Genomic DNA, 19,026 nt, shown 5'->3' with positions numbered 1-19,026 from the left:
GTTCAGGTAGACAGACAGACAGACAGACAGACCGACAGACCGACTGACCGACTAACCAACTAACCGACTGACAGACAGACAGACAGATAGCTAGATAGATAGATAGACAGATAGATAGACAGATAGATAGATAGATAGATAGATAGATAGATAGATAGATAGATAGATAGATAGATAGACCAAGACAACTAAGTACAAACAATTGCACACAAGAAACCAAGGACAAAACTAGGAGTATTTATACAGACCTTAAAACTAAACTAACAAGACACACGCAGGACTAAAAATTAAGCTGACAGGGGAACTAAGGAGAGCAGGAAGAAACAGATCTTAACCCAGCTAGCCACTAGAGTGGGAAAGAGAGGACCAGGGTGTGACAATAGATTAATTTCTTTTTAAGTTAATAATTAAGAACAACCATTGAGATGTTTAAAAAAAGCCACTTCTTGGCTTGCTTGCCTTCATCAGAGCACAATGCAAACATCCTACCAATGTTTTAATGTAGATATTGATAATCATTTGTTTTTGAAAACTGTAGTCCTTCATGTCTGAATTGTAGTACATTTGCTTTGCAAGATAAGATGGCTGCTGGGATGGTGAATGCATATTCATTTGTTATGATCCCATAAACACCAGACTACACTCTCAGTAGGGGCAGGTATGGGAAGATCAACTACACTCTCAGTAGGTGGAGTTATGGGCAAATAGACCAACTAAACTAATGCAATAATTGCACGAACATTCTGAAGCTAGTATTTTAGATTTATATAGAATCAGTACAAGTGGTAACGTAATTTTTTGTTATTGTAAGAAATATTATATTAAGAAGTAAGGAATCCAATAAATTATATATAACATAAAGGATATCTATAAACAATATTGCAGGAGAACAACTCAGAGAGCTTGTGGGAATCAAATTTGTTGTACAGACCATATACATGAATTATTAAACTGAAGAACTTAATATATCACCCAGCACTAAGGAAACCCAACTGTTGTTCTTTTAGGAGTAAGTGTAAGTGCTGATTTCAGTGATTCATCCTTCAACTCTACTAATAGTTTTTTTTTCCTCTCAGACCAAAGTTCACAATATAAATAGCCTGAAGCAACTGTGCAACACCTTATTACTTATTGAGAGGTCATAAACTATATTCCTGCAATAAAGGGCCTTGAAAGCTAACTAAACATACACTGTTCAGTAAATAAATTTGATTCCAAATTTTCCAGACAGTGCAGAACATCAGTTTCACCAAAGTTTACACAGTACTATTTCTTAAGATATTCTCTTGATGTACCTCAAGTGGAACTGATCCCCACAATACTTCTAGCATGACTCTTGATAAACTGATACAAGCATGTTTCACTCCTTATGGGGTCAAGGTGCTGGAAACTGTGATTGGAAATGGCAAAGTCCTTTCGTTGTGAAAGACCGATTTATTTATCACCTTTTTGGTAATAAATAACAATGACTAAAGACATCTATACCAGTCAATAAAACATTTCATTTGATATTTTGGCACTCCAGACTGATAACTGCAGACAGCACTGTGAGACCATGGCAGAGCAGAAGCTGGAACTCAGTGAGGTGGATAGTAGTTTAATTGACAAACCCAGAAAAGCTCCCTCCAGACTTCCAAATAAATATGAAGGAAAAATCCAGCCATGTGTCGCTGAGCTGGTGGGAACAATGTTCTTTGTCTTCATTGGCTGTGCGTCTGTTATTGAGAATGTGGAGTCTGCAGGCAGACTACAGCCAGCACTGGCTCATGGTTTTGCAGTGGCTGTAATGGTGGCATGTATGGCTAAGATCAGGTAGGAAAACTCACTTGAAGTTTACATCCATCCTGCACATTCAAGAAACAGTAAAAGAACATTGAGCATTTGGTATAATTTTTTTGACTGTCAAGCTTACTTTCCCTCTATTTTTTGTAGCAACAAAAGCAAGCTAAAGAATGTAAATGTTATTAAAAGTTCACAGAGGTAAACCTCTCTTCTCTTTCCACCAACAGTGGATCTCATTTTAACCCTACAGTCACTATTGCCATCTACTTATGTGGAAGAATGCAGCTGGGAATGGTAGTCCCTTACCTGGCCAGTCAGGTCCTTGGAGGTATACTGGGTGCTGGAATGGCAAAGGTGGAGCATTGAAAGCAGTGTGCATATGCATAATTTACACTGTTTACGTTTAAACTATCTCTCTCTGTCCTTACTTAGTGTTCCAGAAGTTTAATGAAGTGAACACTTTACCAAACATCCAAAAGTCTGATCAGTTTTGAAAAATGAATGTTTTTTTCTCAGATGATGACACCAAGGGAGAACTACATGAATGCTACAGGTGCTGCCTTCACAATTCTTCAAACGGAAGATCAGCTGGCAGGAGCCATCTTCGGTGAAATTGCTATGACATGCCTGATTACCATGGTAGTGCTCCTGGGGGCAGTCAACGATAAAACCAAAAATCCCATGGTACCTTTTATGGCGGGCTGCACCGTCATCAACAATATCTTGGTCGGGTAATAACAGAATCTCTGCGCGATTAATGTGTAGGTGTGTAACGTCGTAATTCGTTAGGGTGTGTATCATTGACGTATGTTCGACTGTCCAGAGGGGGTGTGTCCGGCACCTGTCTGAATCCTGCGAGAGCCTTCGGACCAGCAGTGATGACCAACTACTGGAACTATCATTGGGTATATTGGGTCGGCCCTATTGGCGGAGGTTTACTGGCCGCAACACTGGTTCGGTGAGTGTGCTTAACCAAAACCTTGCATATTTCGAAGTAAACTGTTGCAAGATTGTAGTTAAAACTTGTATCCAAAATCGTTGGGGCATGAAAGATGTTACCATTATTTATTCACAAAGTAATGAAACATATATTTTGGTTGCTGTAAAGACAAATTTCCGCTTTAAACTAAATGGTGAAACGACTGTTTTGTCTTTACTACTTCAAAAATAAGCGTATCCAATACTATTTCTAACTTTAAATGTGACAAATGAAGAAACATATTGAAAATGAATTAATTGTATGTGTATCTCATGTTTATGCTTGTAATTGCTTTTCCAGAGTACTGCTTGGAGATGAGAAGATTCGGGTCATAATGAACTGACCTTTATCAGGACACCAATGTAAAATCAACCACCCGAGTTACTTTGATGTTTATTTCAACATTAGGCTATGGATCAACTTGTGCTCTGTCAAACTGATCTTGAGTGATTAGTCAACACAGTTCCAAAATGCACAAATCGTCTTTTTGATGCAGCATTTTTTTCTGTCGGAAAATGCATGTTCTTATGTTTAATCCTGTGTTAAAAACCAGGTGGAGCTATTCATCTACCAGCAGATGTCAGCGTAGCGCATCCACATGAATATTCTTAACCTCTGTGACAGTCATTTTTTTTGAGTACTGTAGATCTATATCTCCGTACATTCCAGCACTTTCTGCTCTGGTCACGTGATTATTTTGTTCTTAAAGATGAACGGCTAGAAATAATTTCACGTGTCTATTAAACAAATTAAAATTGTTCAGATAAGACTGCACTGTTTTTGATTGAAACTTGAAATTCTAAATAAAATGCTTATTCTGTGGTGTTTTAAACGTCTTTGTTGTCAAACTAGCTGAGGTGAGTAGAGGTGTCTATTGTCTTTAGTCTTCAACAAATACAATCAACTGAAAGCACTACTGTGGAAGGCGGGAGAGGACTGTGATTGTGTGCATATGTAAAGCGCTTTAAGGAAGTGCATTAATGTTATATTCTTTTGGTCTCATAGTCTAAGCTCTTTTTAAAAGCTAAACCAATTGAATTAAAATTCCACATTAAATTTTGAAAGACTCAATTGCTTTTTAACCAGCGAAATCCTTTTAATCTGAAAAATATGTATTTTTTTTTTTCAACAGGATTTTCCAAAATACGTTTGAAATTTGTTTCCGAAGTGTGCAGAAAGAACTTTTATTGATCATATCAGTATGACCCACAGAAGCCGATAACTGGCAAAATTGACCTCAAACACTAATACAAAACTTTTAAAAATCCCAAACATCAGTCTCATAGAAAACGAATAGCGCAAGTGGGCTTACGAATGCACCGGCTCTTACAAACTAAACATGACTTGTCATTTTTACTATCAACGTCAGCGTAGTCCTGCGCAAAGACGCGATATCAGATTTTAAACAACGCATTTGACAAGTTCTCGGAAACTCAACTCACTCAGCTGTTCTGGGTCTTATTTCTGAGAAGATTACTGTGTGATCAAACAGTAGACCAAACCTAACCTTAAACAAACAATAACCTTTGCAACCTTTTAATCATTTTAATAGACATATCTTATTATTTTGTCGAAATGAATACTCCCTCACGTTATAAGTCAATGATGGAGTCCATAAATATAGGCTACATACTTACACACACACATATACATCATGTATAAATGTATACACACACACACACACACACACACACACATACATACACACACACACACATTACGCATTACAATGTGGTGCAAATGCACTACTGAAAGAATTGCTGGTTTGCTGGGTTTGTTGTAAACATGTGCCTGAGTAAATGCTGTACAAATTCCTGTCTGTATCAGAATGAGGTCAATTTTAGCTATTAGCTATATATATATATATATAGATCATGTAATTCAACCATTTGAGAAATAAAGGCAAACGTATGCTGTTATGTATTGCTCAGATTTACTGTTTTTTTGTTCTGCAATGTTACAGATCAAAAATGAACATTTCATGAGCAAGCTTGGCAATATCTCAGCGATATCTCTCAGACAGAGCCAGGGCCACTCCGGCAAGAAATTTGTCCACGCTCATGTGGGCCTCGGGGGTGAATTCCTCCGGGAAATAAATGGCCAGCACCACAAGGATGTTGTGGGCAAGAATCTGGAGACACGGTGGAAAAAAAATAGACAACAACTTAAATCTTCATTTCTTCATTTCTTCATTGATTTCATGTTATTAAGCAAATTCGTAAAGTGCATATATCTGAAATGGGTATGTTGAATATCAACACTAGATATTCGGGTTTACCTTAAAATTGGCTGGATCCACTCTCAGTTGAAAAGCATGTAGTTCGCTTAGGCTCAGGAGACCGCCGGACAGGTCATCGATCTTGGCCACAGCGTCGCCCAGTCCTGCCATGACCTTTTTGCCATGGTTCCTCACTGGGGCTGATCCGGGGCGCAAGTCAGGCCAGTGTGAAAAGTAAGTCTTTGTCTGAGGATAGACTGTTAGCATTCTGGTGAAAGAGAGAAACCGGGGAAGTGGTTATATAAATGATCATAATTCGTCCATCATTCGCCATCAGTTTTTGGTCAGTTTTTTAAGTGTTGACGTGACTTACCTGGACAACGCCTCGTTGCCAATTTCTTCTGCCTTTGCAGAAACCTTAGCCCAAAGGGCTTTCACTGTAGCCTTGTCCTTTGCAGAAAGACTCATTTTGTGCTGTTCTTCCTATGCCAGTGTCAAATAACATACCCATCCAACGGTTGGTCCTCTTTTTATGCATTTGTTGGAAAGGGGCACACCCAAGATAATACCCTTAAATGCGTGCCAGATTGAACCTCTGCCAGCGAACATTTGGGTGCTGACGTATATCAGCAGATTTTTGATTAAACCTATCTGTATTTTCGTCGCAAGTGACCTGAAGCAACATTTAAGTGTAAATGTTTTACCGAGGCACGTAGCTTTTATTTCAAACGACAAACGAAATGTACAAACGATCAATTATGATGCCCCTCGTGGTATTTAAAAAAGCCAATTACTCTGAACATACACGCCAAAAATGTTATGAACTGAAAACAAATACATTTTCATGTGAACTGAGAACCAAATCCAGCTGACCTATGTAACGTTTCAACAGAAAATCTTCATGGCTGTAGAATGGCCTCTTATGGCAATTTTCAGTTTTTCAGGCGCATAACAGATGAAACACCTTAATCAAGAAATGCTGAAAAAGAAGTAGCCTATCATATATGATGGGCAAAAAGTTCACTTAAATGGGTATCCGCTTCATATAAATGCTGAGTTGTACAATGTTATATTTTTATCCGTGTAATTACTGTTCCTGATGGGCCCACTTTGATTTGCATGGATTCATAAATCAAATATCCCATTAACTGGCACAAATAGAAAATATTCGCCCATCAAAAAGATAAACCCACGCCCTAATTAAGTCTTAGCTGCTTCTTAAGAATTTTTTTTAATTACGCTTAGCTTATTCGGAGACAGGCACGGGTGTGGAGCAGACGCGTGAAGATAACACAGAAATGTTTCAGCGTGCGTGTGAGCGTGAGATAACTTAATGAAGACTTCAGCAATGTCTGGATGGTTTAGAATCACTTCTTCTGAGTTGAGGCTTACAATTTGGATCCATTTAAACCATCAACCGGCTCATAATATGTGATTATTTTGGTTTAGGCTCTCCTGAAAATGATGACATACAGAAAGCATAATCAATTTATTTCATATCATTGTGAGAGAAGAGAGGAGTTAAGGACTCTGCTTACCCTCCCAGAATGTTCACTGATCAAGTCATTGAATTTCTTGGTTTCTAAAAGCTGATAACATCCGACAATAAACTTTTTTGAGGCTTTGGCACTCATTAATAAACTTTACTGAAAATTAGAGGGAAGGTCAGTGTACTATTCCCCACACTGATAGCCCACTAATCCTGAGCTCAGTGATATCAAGACATTGTGCTAAGCTATTATTTTTTCCTCTTGTTTTTTGTATTATTTCCCACAGTACAAAAGAGTCATTTATTTGTGACTGTCGCGCCTGTATGTGTTTACTTCATGTTATCATCCATATTTCTTTCTACCTTTCACTTGGTGTAGAGTTCGTTTTTACGCCCCATTTTATTTTATACATCAGTCATTGTACGCGTTCCCTTTTGCGTATTTGTGTTAAAATGACTTTTCAGTAAAAATAAGTTGGTTAGCTTTGGACATAAATGAAAACCCAGTTTGATCCGGTGCCTCCCACAGCCTGGAAGCTAATTTCTCTTTGATGTGTAAATGTAGGTGTTAGGCTACATGGTCAGGGTCTAGCGTTACTGGACATTAATTTAACCTGAATTACGATTCTTTTCAAACTTCGAGAAGATTTGCTGAGGTCCCCTCCCTTTTCCGAGACCTGCCCCTAAGAAACACTGAGCCAATAGAATGAGAACTTTTCTTTTGGGCGGGGTGATTCAATGAAATAAAAACCCAGGGTCACAATGGAGCGACATGATTTGAGTTCTTGTCAAAAATAAGAGAAATCATCAATCGACAACATGGTTGAGTGGTCTGCAGAGGAGCGCGCTGCCATCCAGGAGGTCTTCAACAAACTGGACTATGACGACGTCGGTCCCAAGGCCCTTTGCAGGTATCTAATCAGGTTTAGTGTGCGTATTAAAATATATCTGTGCATAGATAACTGTGTAATATATCCATCATGCAAATAACTAGTTTATCAACGCCTTATTTTGGGCAAGGGTAAAAGTTGAAAGAAAAGACAACTCAAAGGGTTGGTTGAAGAAGATGAAATGGGCATTTACCTACTAATGATGTACCGTGATCATGATGCTCTTACTACATTGTTATTCTGATAATCCACATCATTCTTTTACTCCAAAGGGCTTTAATCGTTTACCCCTGGACTCAGCGGTATTTCGGAGGTTTCGGAAACCTGTACAACGCAGAGGCCATCCTCTCTAACCCGATGGTAGCCGCTCATGGCATAGTTGTGCTTCACGGATTGGACAGAGCCATGAAAAACATGGATGACATCAAGAACACCTACACTGAGCTAAGCGAACTGCACTCGGAGAAGCTCCACGTGGATCCTGATAACTTCAAGGTAGGTTAATGCTATGTCATACTGTTTCTTAGACCACAGAGTGTTCATACTGTTTCCAATCTGGGCTGAGACTAATACTGATGCCTTCTTTATTGTAGCTGCTGGCTGACTGCCTTACCGTCGTGATTGCTGGGAAGATGGGCTACGCCTTCACTCCCGACATGCAGGCTGCCTGGCAGAAGTTCCTTGCTGTGGTCGTTTCCGCTTTGAGCAGACAGTACCACTAAAGTCTCTTTCTCTACCCAAATCACGTACAGCGAATTTGGCAACGTGTGTGCTTTTTCTCATCAATGAAAGAAATAAAAGAAGCAACAACTAGCATCTGTGACTTGTATGGCTCATTCTTTGACATGGAGAAAGTCCTTGGTTTCTCCCAATATTCAGTATAGTCTAAAACATTCAGATTAGTAACATGATGCAATTAAAATAAAAGAAACGAACAAGACACCAGACTTAACGTTTTTCTTATTTTTGCTTAACACTTTCATTCACACTCATGATAACATAATCTTCCTCATATGATCCTGATATGGATTACGGAATGTGACTGACTTAACCCAATGCGACAGTAATTAGAGCAACCGAACACTAAATTAAAGGTTAACACTTCACTGTAATTAGATATGTGTGGCTTGCTAGGTTGCGAAGCTGACTCGGTATGTGATCATTCCAAAGCGATATAAAAATGATCAAGATATGAAAGCATAAAAGCAAACAAGCAGGATCATGAATCAACTGGTTACATAAAAGGTTAGAAACTCACAACAAAAATAGTGTATCTACAGACGTGAAATGTGTATGATGATGACGATAATAATAGCAATAATAACAATACTAGTAGTACTACTAGTAGTAGCAGTACTACTACTAATAATAACTATAATAATCCTGCGATGGACTGGCGATCTGTCCAGGGTGGTTCCCCCGCCTTTCGCCCAATGAGCGCTGGGATAGGCTCTAGCACCCCGAGACCCTAATTAGGATAAGCGGCTTTGAAATTGAATGAGTAAATCAATAATAATAATAATAATAATAATAATAATAATAATAATTTAGTAGTAGAAGCAGTTGTAATGGCAAGACTGGTAGTGGTAGTAGTGCTTCTGTTGTTGTTATTGTAATGTGAGGTATGTTTTAGTCAATCAGATGCCTATCTGATTCCCAACAAGAGTGCTGAGTCATACCAAAGTAAAGACACCCTGAATATTTACCTCAGAGCTTGTCTAATTTTTGCAGCGTTGGCCTATATTTAGACTCAAAAGATAAGACAGCCATAATCTGAATACTCTCTGCACATGCACCTCTGCAAACAAGCCGATTAAGCAAAAGAATGATAACATCACCACCCAGTCCATTGTTGGTTGTCTCTGAATGGTATAGTTAACCTAATTTCCTACGTGTGACAAGGGATACCAGCTATAAGAGTATACGCGAATTAAACTCACATGGATTTATTCCATTTCATTTTTTAAATGGCCATAAAACATTCTCAAATTCAGTCCGAGATCGCGCCAACACCACAATGCTGTAGCTCAGGCTAGATGAACAAACTGTTCCTGGGGAATACAAGCTTAGCTCGAAAGTCCCGTTATATTTAGCTAAATGAAGAAAATGAAGCAGCCTCAGAAAATGAAGCATCTTACATTTTCGTAAATCTGTTTTTGAAATTTTGAAAATATTGTGTTTCTGACCAACTAAGCAGGTTCTTAACTACAGGAGAATATACCGTAGTAATGCAATGAGTTATTTTCAGCCCAAATGCGATAACAGTTACGCCCATTACACAGAATTTCCATTCTCATTTTTGTTTCGTTTCACGAAATTCTGTCCAAATTGGCCAATGATAGGCTAATGAATGAAGGGAATGGAGGCGGAGCCCGGTGTAAGCAACGATATAAATGCTCTCGAGCTATGCCTGACAACAGATTCTTTGTAAAGCATCTCATTCTCCTGTCAAGCTTTGAAGCAAAGAGGTCAGAGAGCAATCATGAGTCTCTCCGCTAAAGAGAAAGCGACCGTTACTGACTTCTTCCAGAAGGTTGCCTCTCGGTCGGAGGAAATCGGAACCGAGGCACTTTCTAGGTAACTGAGTTATTTTCAACATTTATGCCTAGTGCCTTACTTGAAGATTGAAACGGTACCGCTCACTCATCGACTCCACACAGCAAAGACGCTAACGAGTTTTCTTACTTTTCTACAGAATGCTGGTTGTCTACCCCCAGACCAAATCGTACTTCGCTCACTGGAAGGACACCAGCCCCGGATCTGCGCCCGTGAGGAAACATGGCATCACTATCATGAATGGCGTGTACGAGGCCGTTGGCAAAATAGATGATATCACTGGTGGCCTCCTCACCCTGAGTGAGCTGCACGCCTTCATGCTGAGAGTCGATCCTGTGAACTTTAAGGTAAAAATTTCCCGAACGACCTTTTTCAGGAGATACATAAGGTCCAATAGCATTATTGAACATAGTTCCCATTAGACTACTTTTATGAGACACATGTTTATTTATTTTAGAAGTTGTTAAAAGGCGGGACAGGACAAGACGTGCAATAATGAACGCTGAATAATAAGCTGTTTTCTGGACTGAGGAGACAATTTTTTTTAATAATTTGTCTAAAATTGTCTATTTTTTCCCTACAGATCCTAACTCACTGCATTCTTGTGGTCCTGTGCATGCTGTTTCCGGAGGAATTCACTCCTCAGATTCACGTGGCTGTTGACAAGTTCATGGCCCTCCTGGCTCTGGCCCTGAGCGAGAAATACCGTTAAACACAGCTCTCGCTCATGCAGTTGAAAAATAAAAACGTGCAGTGAATCAAACTGAGGTTTCCTTGATGTATTTTGTCTTCCTATACATTAACAGTTATCATGCAGTAATGAAAAAAGGTTTATAACCCGAAAACAGTGTGAAGTAGTCCTGTACCATTGCTCAATGTTGCCACCACCGAGAAGCGCTTTGGCGATTAAAGCAAATGCAATACCCACATGTTGATTAAAAATAAACGCCAAATAAAGACTTTAATAACGAGGTATTTAAATGAGGGCATTTCATTTATAACGCCACTGAGCTATCAAAATATTATGGAAAATGTGATAAAAACAATAAACAATAATATAAACAGCATTGTTCTGTAGACATCTGTGTTTGCAAACGGTAAACCATGGGCCTTCTCATACAAATTAAAAAAAAAGCGGCAACAGCTGTAACAGGTTTATTTAAAGTATATTCAAAATACACCATTTTAAAGTATAATTCAGACTCCAATCTGGAGTTGAACTCCATATGAGAGAAGGCTGTTTTGACTAACACAGCTGCAGCGTTGACTAAAGAGTTATGCAATATTCATAGTGTAGATGTCCTTGGGAAAAAATCAAGAAAATAAACAACACTATGACTTAACGTCAGAGCAGCCCACAAAATTGCAGTGATCTTAACCCAGTATAAGCTCACCGTAACTGAAAATCAATTTTTAGAGCAATTTTCAGCAACTTCTTCTAGGTGGCAAAATTACCTTACTTTAGCAAAGCAAATGTCATTTTCTTTCAATTAGAGTAGTAAGTACATATCAGTTTCACTTGGGGTACCGGTGTAAGGCTACTTTTACATGAAAATAAAATGAAATAAAATTAAATTAAATTAAATTAAATTAAATTAAGTAAATCACAATAAAGTAAAGCAAAATTAAATTAAATTAAATTAAATTAAATTAAATTAAATCACAATAAAGTAAAAATTAAATTAAATTAAATTCAATTCAATTCAATTCAATTCAGTAAAACAAAATTAAGTAAAGCAAAATAAAATAAAGTTGTCCCTGTTAAATAACAACCACTCTCCAGATATAAAGACTAATACAGCTATGTTTCTCAACATAGCAGTCTGCTGTTTTTATCACTGTTCAAAGACTGCAGCAGGTCTCTTGGGGCTGCAGATATGTTTTGTGTTTTACAGTGTTTTAAATAATTCCTTCATGGAAAAATAACATCTACGTTGCAACAACAGTCACCCCCCAATGTCCAGTTCATGGCCTGCTTGCAAAGATATCAGCTCACCGCATCTGCCTATTCCAAGCTGGGCGGTGACCAGTGCGGCCTATTTAAAAACTCAACGCAGTGGTCAGTGCAAGTGAACACTCGGTAGCAAGATGGTTGAGTGGACAACTGAGGAGCGCGCTATAATCCAGGGGATCTTCTCCAAACTCGATTATGACACCGTAGGCCCAGAGAGCTTAGCAAGGTGACCACCGATTTTAAGTCAAGGGTTAAACGACTCACTATAGTGGAAATGTGAGGAATAAATACGTTGCAAATATTGAAATACTGTATTTCAATATTTGCAACATTTATGATCGATACATTTGATACTAAAGATGTAATTCATAGGTCATGTTTAACCGCTTAAGGCCAAATCCTCAATGATCTTTAAAAGAGGTATATGGGCCTATCCTTACAGAGATATTTATGTTTTGTTTAGGTGTCTGATTGTTTACCCCTGGACCCAGCGGTACTTTGGTAAGTTTGGAAACTTGTACAACGCGGATACGATCTTGGCAAACCCGATGTTGGGAAAGCACGGCACTGTTGTTCTCCGAGGCTTGCTTACGGCCGTGAACAATATGGATGACATTAAGAACGCTTACACTCAACTGAGCGAACTGCACTCGGAGACATTGCACGTGGATCCCGGTAACTTCAGGGTAGGTTTGCAATCAAGTTATATTTAATTCATTCATTCATTCATTCATTCATTCATTCTGTAAGTCGCTTATCCTCAAGTTATGTTTAACATCCCTTAAATGACCTGTATTCACTGAAGGCTAACCGAGCACTGATGATGGTGTCTTTGTTTCTGTTAAAGCTTCTGGCTGATTGCTTGACCGTGATCGTTGCTGGAAAGATGAAGGCGGAGTTTACGCCCGAGGTCCAGGCGGCGTTGCAGAAGTTCTTGTCTGTCGTTGTTTCAGCCTTGAGCAGGCAGTATCACTGAAAACGGCGCCTACCTCAAAGAGCTGCCTATAGCTTATGTAGTGCAAACATGCTGTTGAAAAATAAATGAGAGCAAAACTATGACTTGCTGTGTTTGTGTGTGATTGGGCAGGCAACATTTAACACTTGAAACGACACTGAAATAAGGCAAACAAACCGATTGCGATGTGATAGTTGACCAGCAGTGGGTACATTCACACCAAGAGAAACAGGCCAACGCTTAGGATAAGCAGTTTGACATATGGAAAATTATGTCAAGATTAAAAATTCGAGACAAAGCAGTTTGGGATAAAATAAATTTTATTTGGAGAAAATAGCAGCATTTGCGCTCGCCTTTGGCCATAGCTGCTTCATCGTTTCACGAAGGATTCTTTAATTGCTGTTGATTCTGTGTTCACTCCTTGGTCAACATTTTCGCTGATTTCAGGTAATAACAGCATTCTCTTCAAACCACTCATGCACAGTCCATGAAAAAAAAAACATACATGTAAGCCAGTCCTACAAGTCATGCAAAACTGTTTCAGAAATACACAGAACATTGCTGTTACACCAGCCATAAATTGTATAGTTTAATTTATGCACAACTCACAATCATTCCAAAGTGAAAGGAGATGCATTCACAGAACTATTAGTCTATACCTTGTATGACAAGCATTAAATTTGGAGTGAAACAGCTCATTATTTTATCATGACACTTTCTCATCACTGAGAGAACATTTGACCATTTTGTTCAAACTACTGAATACATTCAAGGGCAAGTTGGTTCTTTCATAGTTAGCGACAGATTTAAAGAAAAACAATGAGAGCAAAAGCAATGGTTCTCAGGTCCAGCCCTGGGGATCCACAAGGCGGCATGATTTTGTTCTAGCCCGACGACTGGTTCAACTCATGCACTACTTAGAGAGCCCTTGAAGGCTTGTTGTTCTGGTGCTTCGTATTAACCAAAATATGCAGCTTAGTGCGTTCCAAGGGCTGGAGTTGAGAATCGAATGTCTGGAATGTGAAAAACAGAAGTCCTGCAGCTGAATTAATTAGTTACAGGGTTATAAATTCTTACGTCTTTTTGGTTAGCCAACTAGAACTAAACAGTAAATATAAAAACTGTCCCTTAAACACGAAATACGATATGTATACAAACTGTAGTTCACTGAATAATAATACAACAGTGTCGTTCAGAGTAATTTCAACACCGCCCACCGTCTCTCTTGCAAGCAATGACGTTTCAGCACCAGGGCTTGAACAGCGCCAAGTCTTCGATAGACATCGGCTCGTCAATGCCATCTTAAAGAGGTTCAACATTAACTTCTCCTGCAATGCTAAGGTTTCCCATAGGTATTTCACGAATAACTGAACCTGATATCTATCAACTACGCTTGAATTTCAATGTATTTTCTGTTGTGTTGCTTGAATGTGGCAAGGTTATTAGATAGGCTATATTAGTGATGTTTTCGTACAGAAACTAACAGTTTGCTACCATTAGACATTCCCACTACCATTCTGTGATATTCCGGTCGAAAGTGACGGAAAAGCACTAGACCAGATTGTATGCTAAATACAACACTGGCTGAGAATGACATAAATTCTAAGCAAGTTAGGGGGCGGGAGACAAACACAGGCTATTTACTGTTTTGACCGCACAATTTTTGTGTAATAGTCGAATTTAACACCAGGAGCAAGACTGTGAGGAAAAGGAGAGTAGTTTTAACTTCAACGACTTATGGCTGATCATCACCACTCTTTCTTTATCTTTACAGGATAAGAAAAAATACATATGTAAGCCATAGAGGAACTCTCCTCTATCTATCTACTCTAACTATTGTAGTTTGATATTTTTTGTGTTGTGCTGGTTAGAATGAGAGATTTCTCCTTATACTATTTTAAATGCACAGGTTTGGGTTCAGGTCTTTCCAGGGCCTCTAAACCAAAGTAGATTACTGTTTCACTTTGCAGTAGCCTGCTATTTGGTATCAAAGCAGCTGTTTTGACATCAGTCGTAAAAGACGAAAACTGAAAGGACAAACTTCAGCGTCCCACAGGGGGCGCTGCTATAGCGAAATTTCTATTTTGGCGAGAGTAAGGACATGGCAAAAATACGTAGGCTACACATACGCTTATTTTATAGCAGCATTGTCATCACAGTGAATATGTCACAATGAGCAAATACATGTTTTAATTGTAAATGAACACATTTTTAATTATAACTAACTACATATAACATACTAAATAATATAACTCTCCATCCATGTTGTTAAAATATGTTGAGTCAGCTGGTTGGGCCTTATCTATACTTCTCAGACAGCACTGCAGAAAATGCAGACAGGAACTTGTCCATCGCAGCATGCGCAACCGGACAAAACTCATCACCCATATGACAAGCCAGTGTCACCAGCATACAGTGGTTGAGAAGCTAGGAGTAAAAAAAGTGCAGAGAATAATGTGATGTCATTGAGTGGTCTTTAGCAAACAGGTACGCGCACGTGCACGCGTACGCATACGCACACACACACATACATACACACACTACTCAAAATAGCAAGCCCATTTAGACTATGACATGATAGACCTCTATCAAGGATTCAGACCTGTTGTTACTTTATAACAGTGGAGCGTGACAGAGCAGTAATCAGCTAAAAACAAGCTGAACTTTGTCAGACAAAATCCAGTCAGGCCAAATGCATTCAGACTGAGCTTAAATTGAAGGACTGTTATATTTAAAGTGTACCTTGAAGTTTGTAGGATGAATTCTCAACTGGTAAGCGTGGAATCTGCTGAGGGGTGCCAACGTAGTGGCTAGATTGTTTATGTTTCTGGCTCCTTCTGCTATTGCCAAAACGATTTTCTTACCATGAGAGCGCAGGTGCTCAGAGCGGGGGCTGATGTCTAGGTGAGCAAAGTATGTTTTTGTCTTAGGGAACGTCGTAAACATCCTGTAAAAAAAGTAAGTAGTGGTGGAAAGGTGCTTTTGGAGTAAGCGCGTTCTTGACTGTCGTGAGAGTGCACCTAAATTCATATCTCCTTTTTACGTCATCGCTTACGTAATTATACCATAACGCATGCCACACCGCAACACCAAGTTAAAACCATGATACTGCCAAAATGAAAGTAGGAGCAGGGGCACAGGCTGATTCATTTAACATGTTAATGAGTTTTAGGAACTACAAACAGCAATCTGTTATTCCAGTTCATTCTACATTCTAAAATGTTCTGCCGGTAAGAGGAGCAGTCTCTCTCTTCTCTCTCTTTTTGTGTGTAGGCTATATATATTGTATATACACACAAAGAACAAAGTCGCATAAAGGTTCTGGTTAATATGTTGCTTAGCCTGGCATAAATGACATACCTTAAAAGAGCTTCAGATCCAATGTCCTCAGCTACTGGAGTCATTTTGTCCCAAATTTTTACAAGTAGCTCTTTTTCGTAGTTGGAAAGCATTATAATATTTTGACGACAGACCAAGTATACTGTTTTTTCCCGAGCGGAGCTGAAAAATATTTTCTCATGTGAAACGCGGAGCAAAGAACACTAAACACCGTTGTTTGACCATTTTTTCCCCCAATGCTGCTCGGCTAGCACAACAGACGTGCCATAAACACTCGAATTTCCCGATTTACGAAAACACGCTTTTAAAATTTGTATTGAAGAGAATTGCAATCTTCGTCAACTGCCCTGTTCATTACTGGGTGTTTGCGCCCGAGAGGGTTTGGGCATGATCACGTGTGGGTGCTAAACTTGCGCAGCTTGTTATGAGTTAGTTTATTCTTTTGCGTCATTTTGAGGATCAACGGTTTTGTCACGGTCAGAGCCGTGCCTTCAGTCTATTCCTTGAATTTCTGGTGTTTCCCTCTTCACTGTGGCTCCGGTGCTCCCCCTGTCTGTGTTCGTGTGCCTGTGTCGTGTGCGTTGCACTCCTCTCACTCTCCCGGTTGCTGATCAGCCTTCACACCTGCAATCCATCTACTCATCAGCCCTGCAGTATATCAACCCCGGTTCGTCACCCACTCGCCGCCAGATCGCTGTTTCAGCCTGTGTGGTAGAGCTGGTTGAGTTTACAAGCTGTACAGTTCATTTCTGCTCCCGCAAATCATTCGGAGATGTTTATTATGCCGAACAATGTTGTCACAAGAATAGACGGATGAAGATACGATTCATGTTGGTTTTAGAACGGAGCACCAAGCATGCGTTATTTGATCTAAAAATCGAGAGTGTAAAGACCTTAGTCACCTGAGGGAAACCACAGTGGCTTAATGCCGTGCAGAGTTTAGAGATGTCAGTATGTTCCCATCTTGGTTGCACCAGGTGTGGTGCAAGTATTCAGATATTATACTGGAGTTAACGTAAAGATACACCTTAAAAGAATGACTAGCAAAGTTACAAAGGAAGAGGCTTTTAATGTGTCCAACGTTTCGCAAGTACAGGACAAAAAAACGTAGTCCTACTGCAAATGATAAAACATGAACATTTGTATGTTTGTATTGTACTGTACATTTAGTTCAGCGTTCCAGGATTCACACGACCCAGGAACAACGACCCTGCTACAAAAAATGCATAAATTAATAAATGATAATAAAAACGATAGAAACACAGCAAAAGATTATTTGGCTACTAGCCTGCATGCAAAGTCTGCTGAGCGAGAAGTTGATCGGTAGAGTACAAATGCGCCAAAATAAATATAGTCACGTACAGTCACGAAGTACTCTTACAGCATACTTACCACCCTTGACCAGGACACTGAAGACATTCACCTTACAGGTCAGACTGAAAGCATTCTTTCTGATACTGTAGCAATGAGACCAAGAAGTCCGTGCGTTTCTATAGCCTGAGTTCTATGTTATCTCCAGTTTTCGACCTCTCTTTGTGGTCTAAATTTGTTGCGCCACCTAAATGACTGTTTCGTATTAATCTGATTTATTTATTTTTTAATAAAAATCTGAACCTGAACAACTAAAGTTGTTAGCTGGTTTCTTTTGACATACAATTCCCTATGTATGTATGTGTGTGTGTATATATATGTGTGTGTGTGTGTGTGTGTGTGTGTGTATATATATATATATATATATATATATATATATATAATTTTCCATATGTAGCCAATTCCCAGTTTTTCATAGCCTCTTTGGTATGTGTTGCTAAATGCTAAAAGTTTGCTATTGCTAAAATTTTGTTTTCTTGCAATGCAATGACTCCAGGTAATTTTTTATTTTCTTAATTTGGGGCACATACACTTTACAGCAATGGGATTATTATGTTAATGAGACTCTTTTGTGTCTCTTCACACAAAATTTGTAAAGTTTGCAAGTGACATAAAGAGTGATGACATGAGAATTTGTACCTAGAGTTGCCTGTTGGAGAATTTAATCCAGTTACAATAAATTGCTTTGTAGCAATTTGTCAAGATGTGCAACTCAACAGCTGTCTTGATGAGTCATGATCTTGGTGTGAAGCGTCAGCTGAGTGTCAGTGCTTTTCGAGGGACTGAACAATGAGTTAAGAGGTGTTTGAGAACAAGTTGATGTGAAGTGACAGTAATTTTCCCTTAGAGTGTGAGGCTTAAAGGGTCATGAAGGCTCTGCGTTTCTGGGAAAGGGTGGGGTCACGGTGTGTTGAGCTGATAAAGCTCCATAGCTGCTCTTATCAGTAGCTGAAGCTGGGGGCTCAGAAGAGGTGGGTTCTGCTGACTTCATTTGGGGGGGTGGGAGGTTGGGGTGGTGTGTGTGTGGGGGGGGGGGGGGGGGGGGGAATAGGGGGGCTCCCCCTTCTTCACTGCCACATCAGAGCTCACACCCCAGCTGTGCAAACTGCTGAGTCGCCATTTCGTGTTCAGTGACTCAGCACAAAGAAAGGGCCTCTGTTTGCATCCAGAATCTACACCTACAAAAAAACAAACTTGTGTTATATAATATTATATGAATGATTGTGCCTGTGTTTCTTTTTAATCAATACTACACTATTAGCATTCATGACCTCATGTCCATTACTTAAATCTTACATTAAAAAAACAGACATGCAGCAACTTTATCCAAAGTTAAACAAACCCTACAGTTCAAAGGTTCTTCGAGCTGAATTATAGCAAAAGTTTGTATATAGCCATGGCTGTAACTCAGATGGATTAGACACACACTCACCTCTTGGATGAAATGTTCTTTGGTAGTCTGTTGAACACACTGACAATCTTAAGAACCTGCC

General features: G+C 39.3%; 6 protein-coding genes across 6 annotated transcripts; 4 read left to right on the top strand and 2 right to left on the bottom strand.

The window, feature by feature from the left end:
* Positions 1 to 1,555: 1,555 nt before the first annotated feature.
* LOC115812625 (aquaporin-8-like) lies at positions 1,556 to 3,104 on the top strand. The gene is made up of 5 exons (XM_030775110.1): positions 1,556 to 1,812; positions 2,010 to 2,136; positions 2,299 to 2,513; positions 2,606 to 2,740; positions 3,062 to 3,104. Exons 1-5 carry the CDS (start codon positions 1,556 to 1,558, stop codon positions 3,102 to 3,104), a joined length of 777 nt encoding a protein of 258 aa, XP_030630970.1.
* Positions 3,105 to 4,763: 1,659 nt separating this feature from the next.
* On the bottom strand, positions 4,764 to 5,453 carry LOC115811743 (hemoglobin subunit alpha-like). The gene is made up of 3 exons (XM_030774082.1): positions 5,353 to 5,453; positions 5,040 to 5,247; positions 4,764 to 4,892 (listed from the first exon to the last, which is right to left on the bottom strand). The coding sequence occupies exons 1-3, from the start codon at positions 5,445 to 5,447 to the stop codon at positions 4,764 to 4,766; spliced, it is 432 nt and encodes a 143-aa protein (XP_030629942.1). The 5' UTR covers positions 5,448 to 5,453.
* A 1,822-nt stretch (positions 5,454 to 7,275) lies between these two features.
* Positions 7,276 to 8,080, top strand: LOC115811744 (hemoglobin subunit beta-like). Its single transcript, XM_030774083.1, has 3 exons — positions 7,276 to 7,379; positions 7,631 to 7,853; positions 7,952 to 8,080. The coding sequence occupies exons 1-3, from the start codon at positions 7,288 to 7,290 to the stop codon at positions 8,078 to 8,080; spliced, it is 444 nt and encodes a 147-aa protein (XP_030629943.1). The 5' UTR covers positions 7,276 to 7,287.
* A 1,754-nt stretch (positions 8,081 to 9,834) lies between these two features.
* LOC115811745 (hemoglobin subunit alpha-2-like) lies at positions 9,835 to 10,626 on the top strand. Its single transcript, XM_030774084.1, has 3 exons — positions 9,835 to 9,935; positions 10,054 to 10,261; positions 10,498 to 10,626. Exons 1-3 carry the CDS (start codon positions 9,841 to 9,843, stop codon positions 10,624 to 10,626), a joined length of 432 nt encoding a protein of 143 aa, XP_030629944.1. The 5' UTR covers positions 9,835 to 9,840.
* Positions 10,627 to 12,002: 1,376 nt separating this feature from the next.
* On the top strand, positions 12,003 to 12,844 carry LOC115811742 (hemoglobin subunit beta-2-like). Its single transcript, XM_030774081.1, has 3 exons — positions 12,003 to 12,094; positions 12,332 to 12,554; positions 12,716 to 12,844. The coding sequence occupies exons 1-3, from the start codon at positions 12,003 to 12,005 to the stop codon at positions 12,842 to 12,844; spliced, it is 444 nt and encodes a 147-aa protein (XP_030629941.1).
* Positions 12,845 to 15,085: 2,241 nt separating this feature from the next.
* On the bottom strand, positions 15,086 to 16,487 carry hbae4 (hemoglobin alpha embryonic-4). Its single transcript, XM_030774270.1, has 3 exons — positions 16,184 to 16,487; positions 15,566 to 15,770; positions 15,086 to 15,250 (listed from the first exon to the last, which is right to left on the bottom strand). The coding sequence occupies exons 1-3, from the start codon at positions 16,273 to 16,275 to the stop codon at positions 15,122 to 15,124; spliced, it is 426 nt and encodes a 141-aa protein (XP_030630130.1). The 5' UTR covers positions 16,276 to 16,487; the 3' UTR covers positions 15,086 to 15,121.
* Positions 16,488 to 19,026: the final 2,539 nt, after the last annotated feature.

The sequence above is a fragment of the Chanos chanos genome, chromosome 5, assembly GCF_902362185.1.
Source record: "Chanos chanos chromosome 5, fChaCha1.1, whole genome shotgun sequence".
NCBI lineage: Eukaryota > Metazoa > Chordata > Actinopteri > Gonorynchiformes > Chanidae > Chanos > Chanos chanos.
This window is presented reverse-complemented; position numbering and strand designations above follow the sequence as displayed.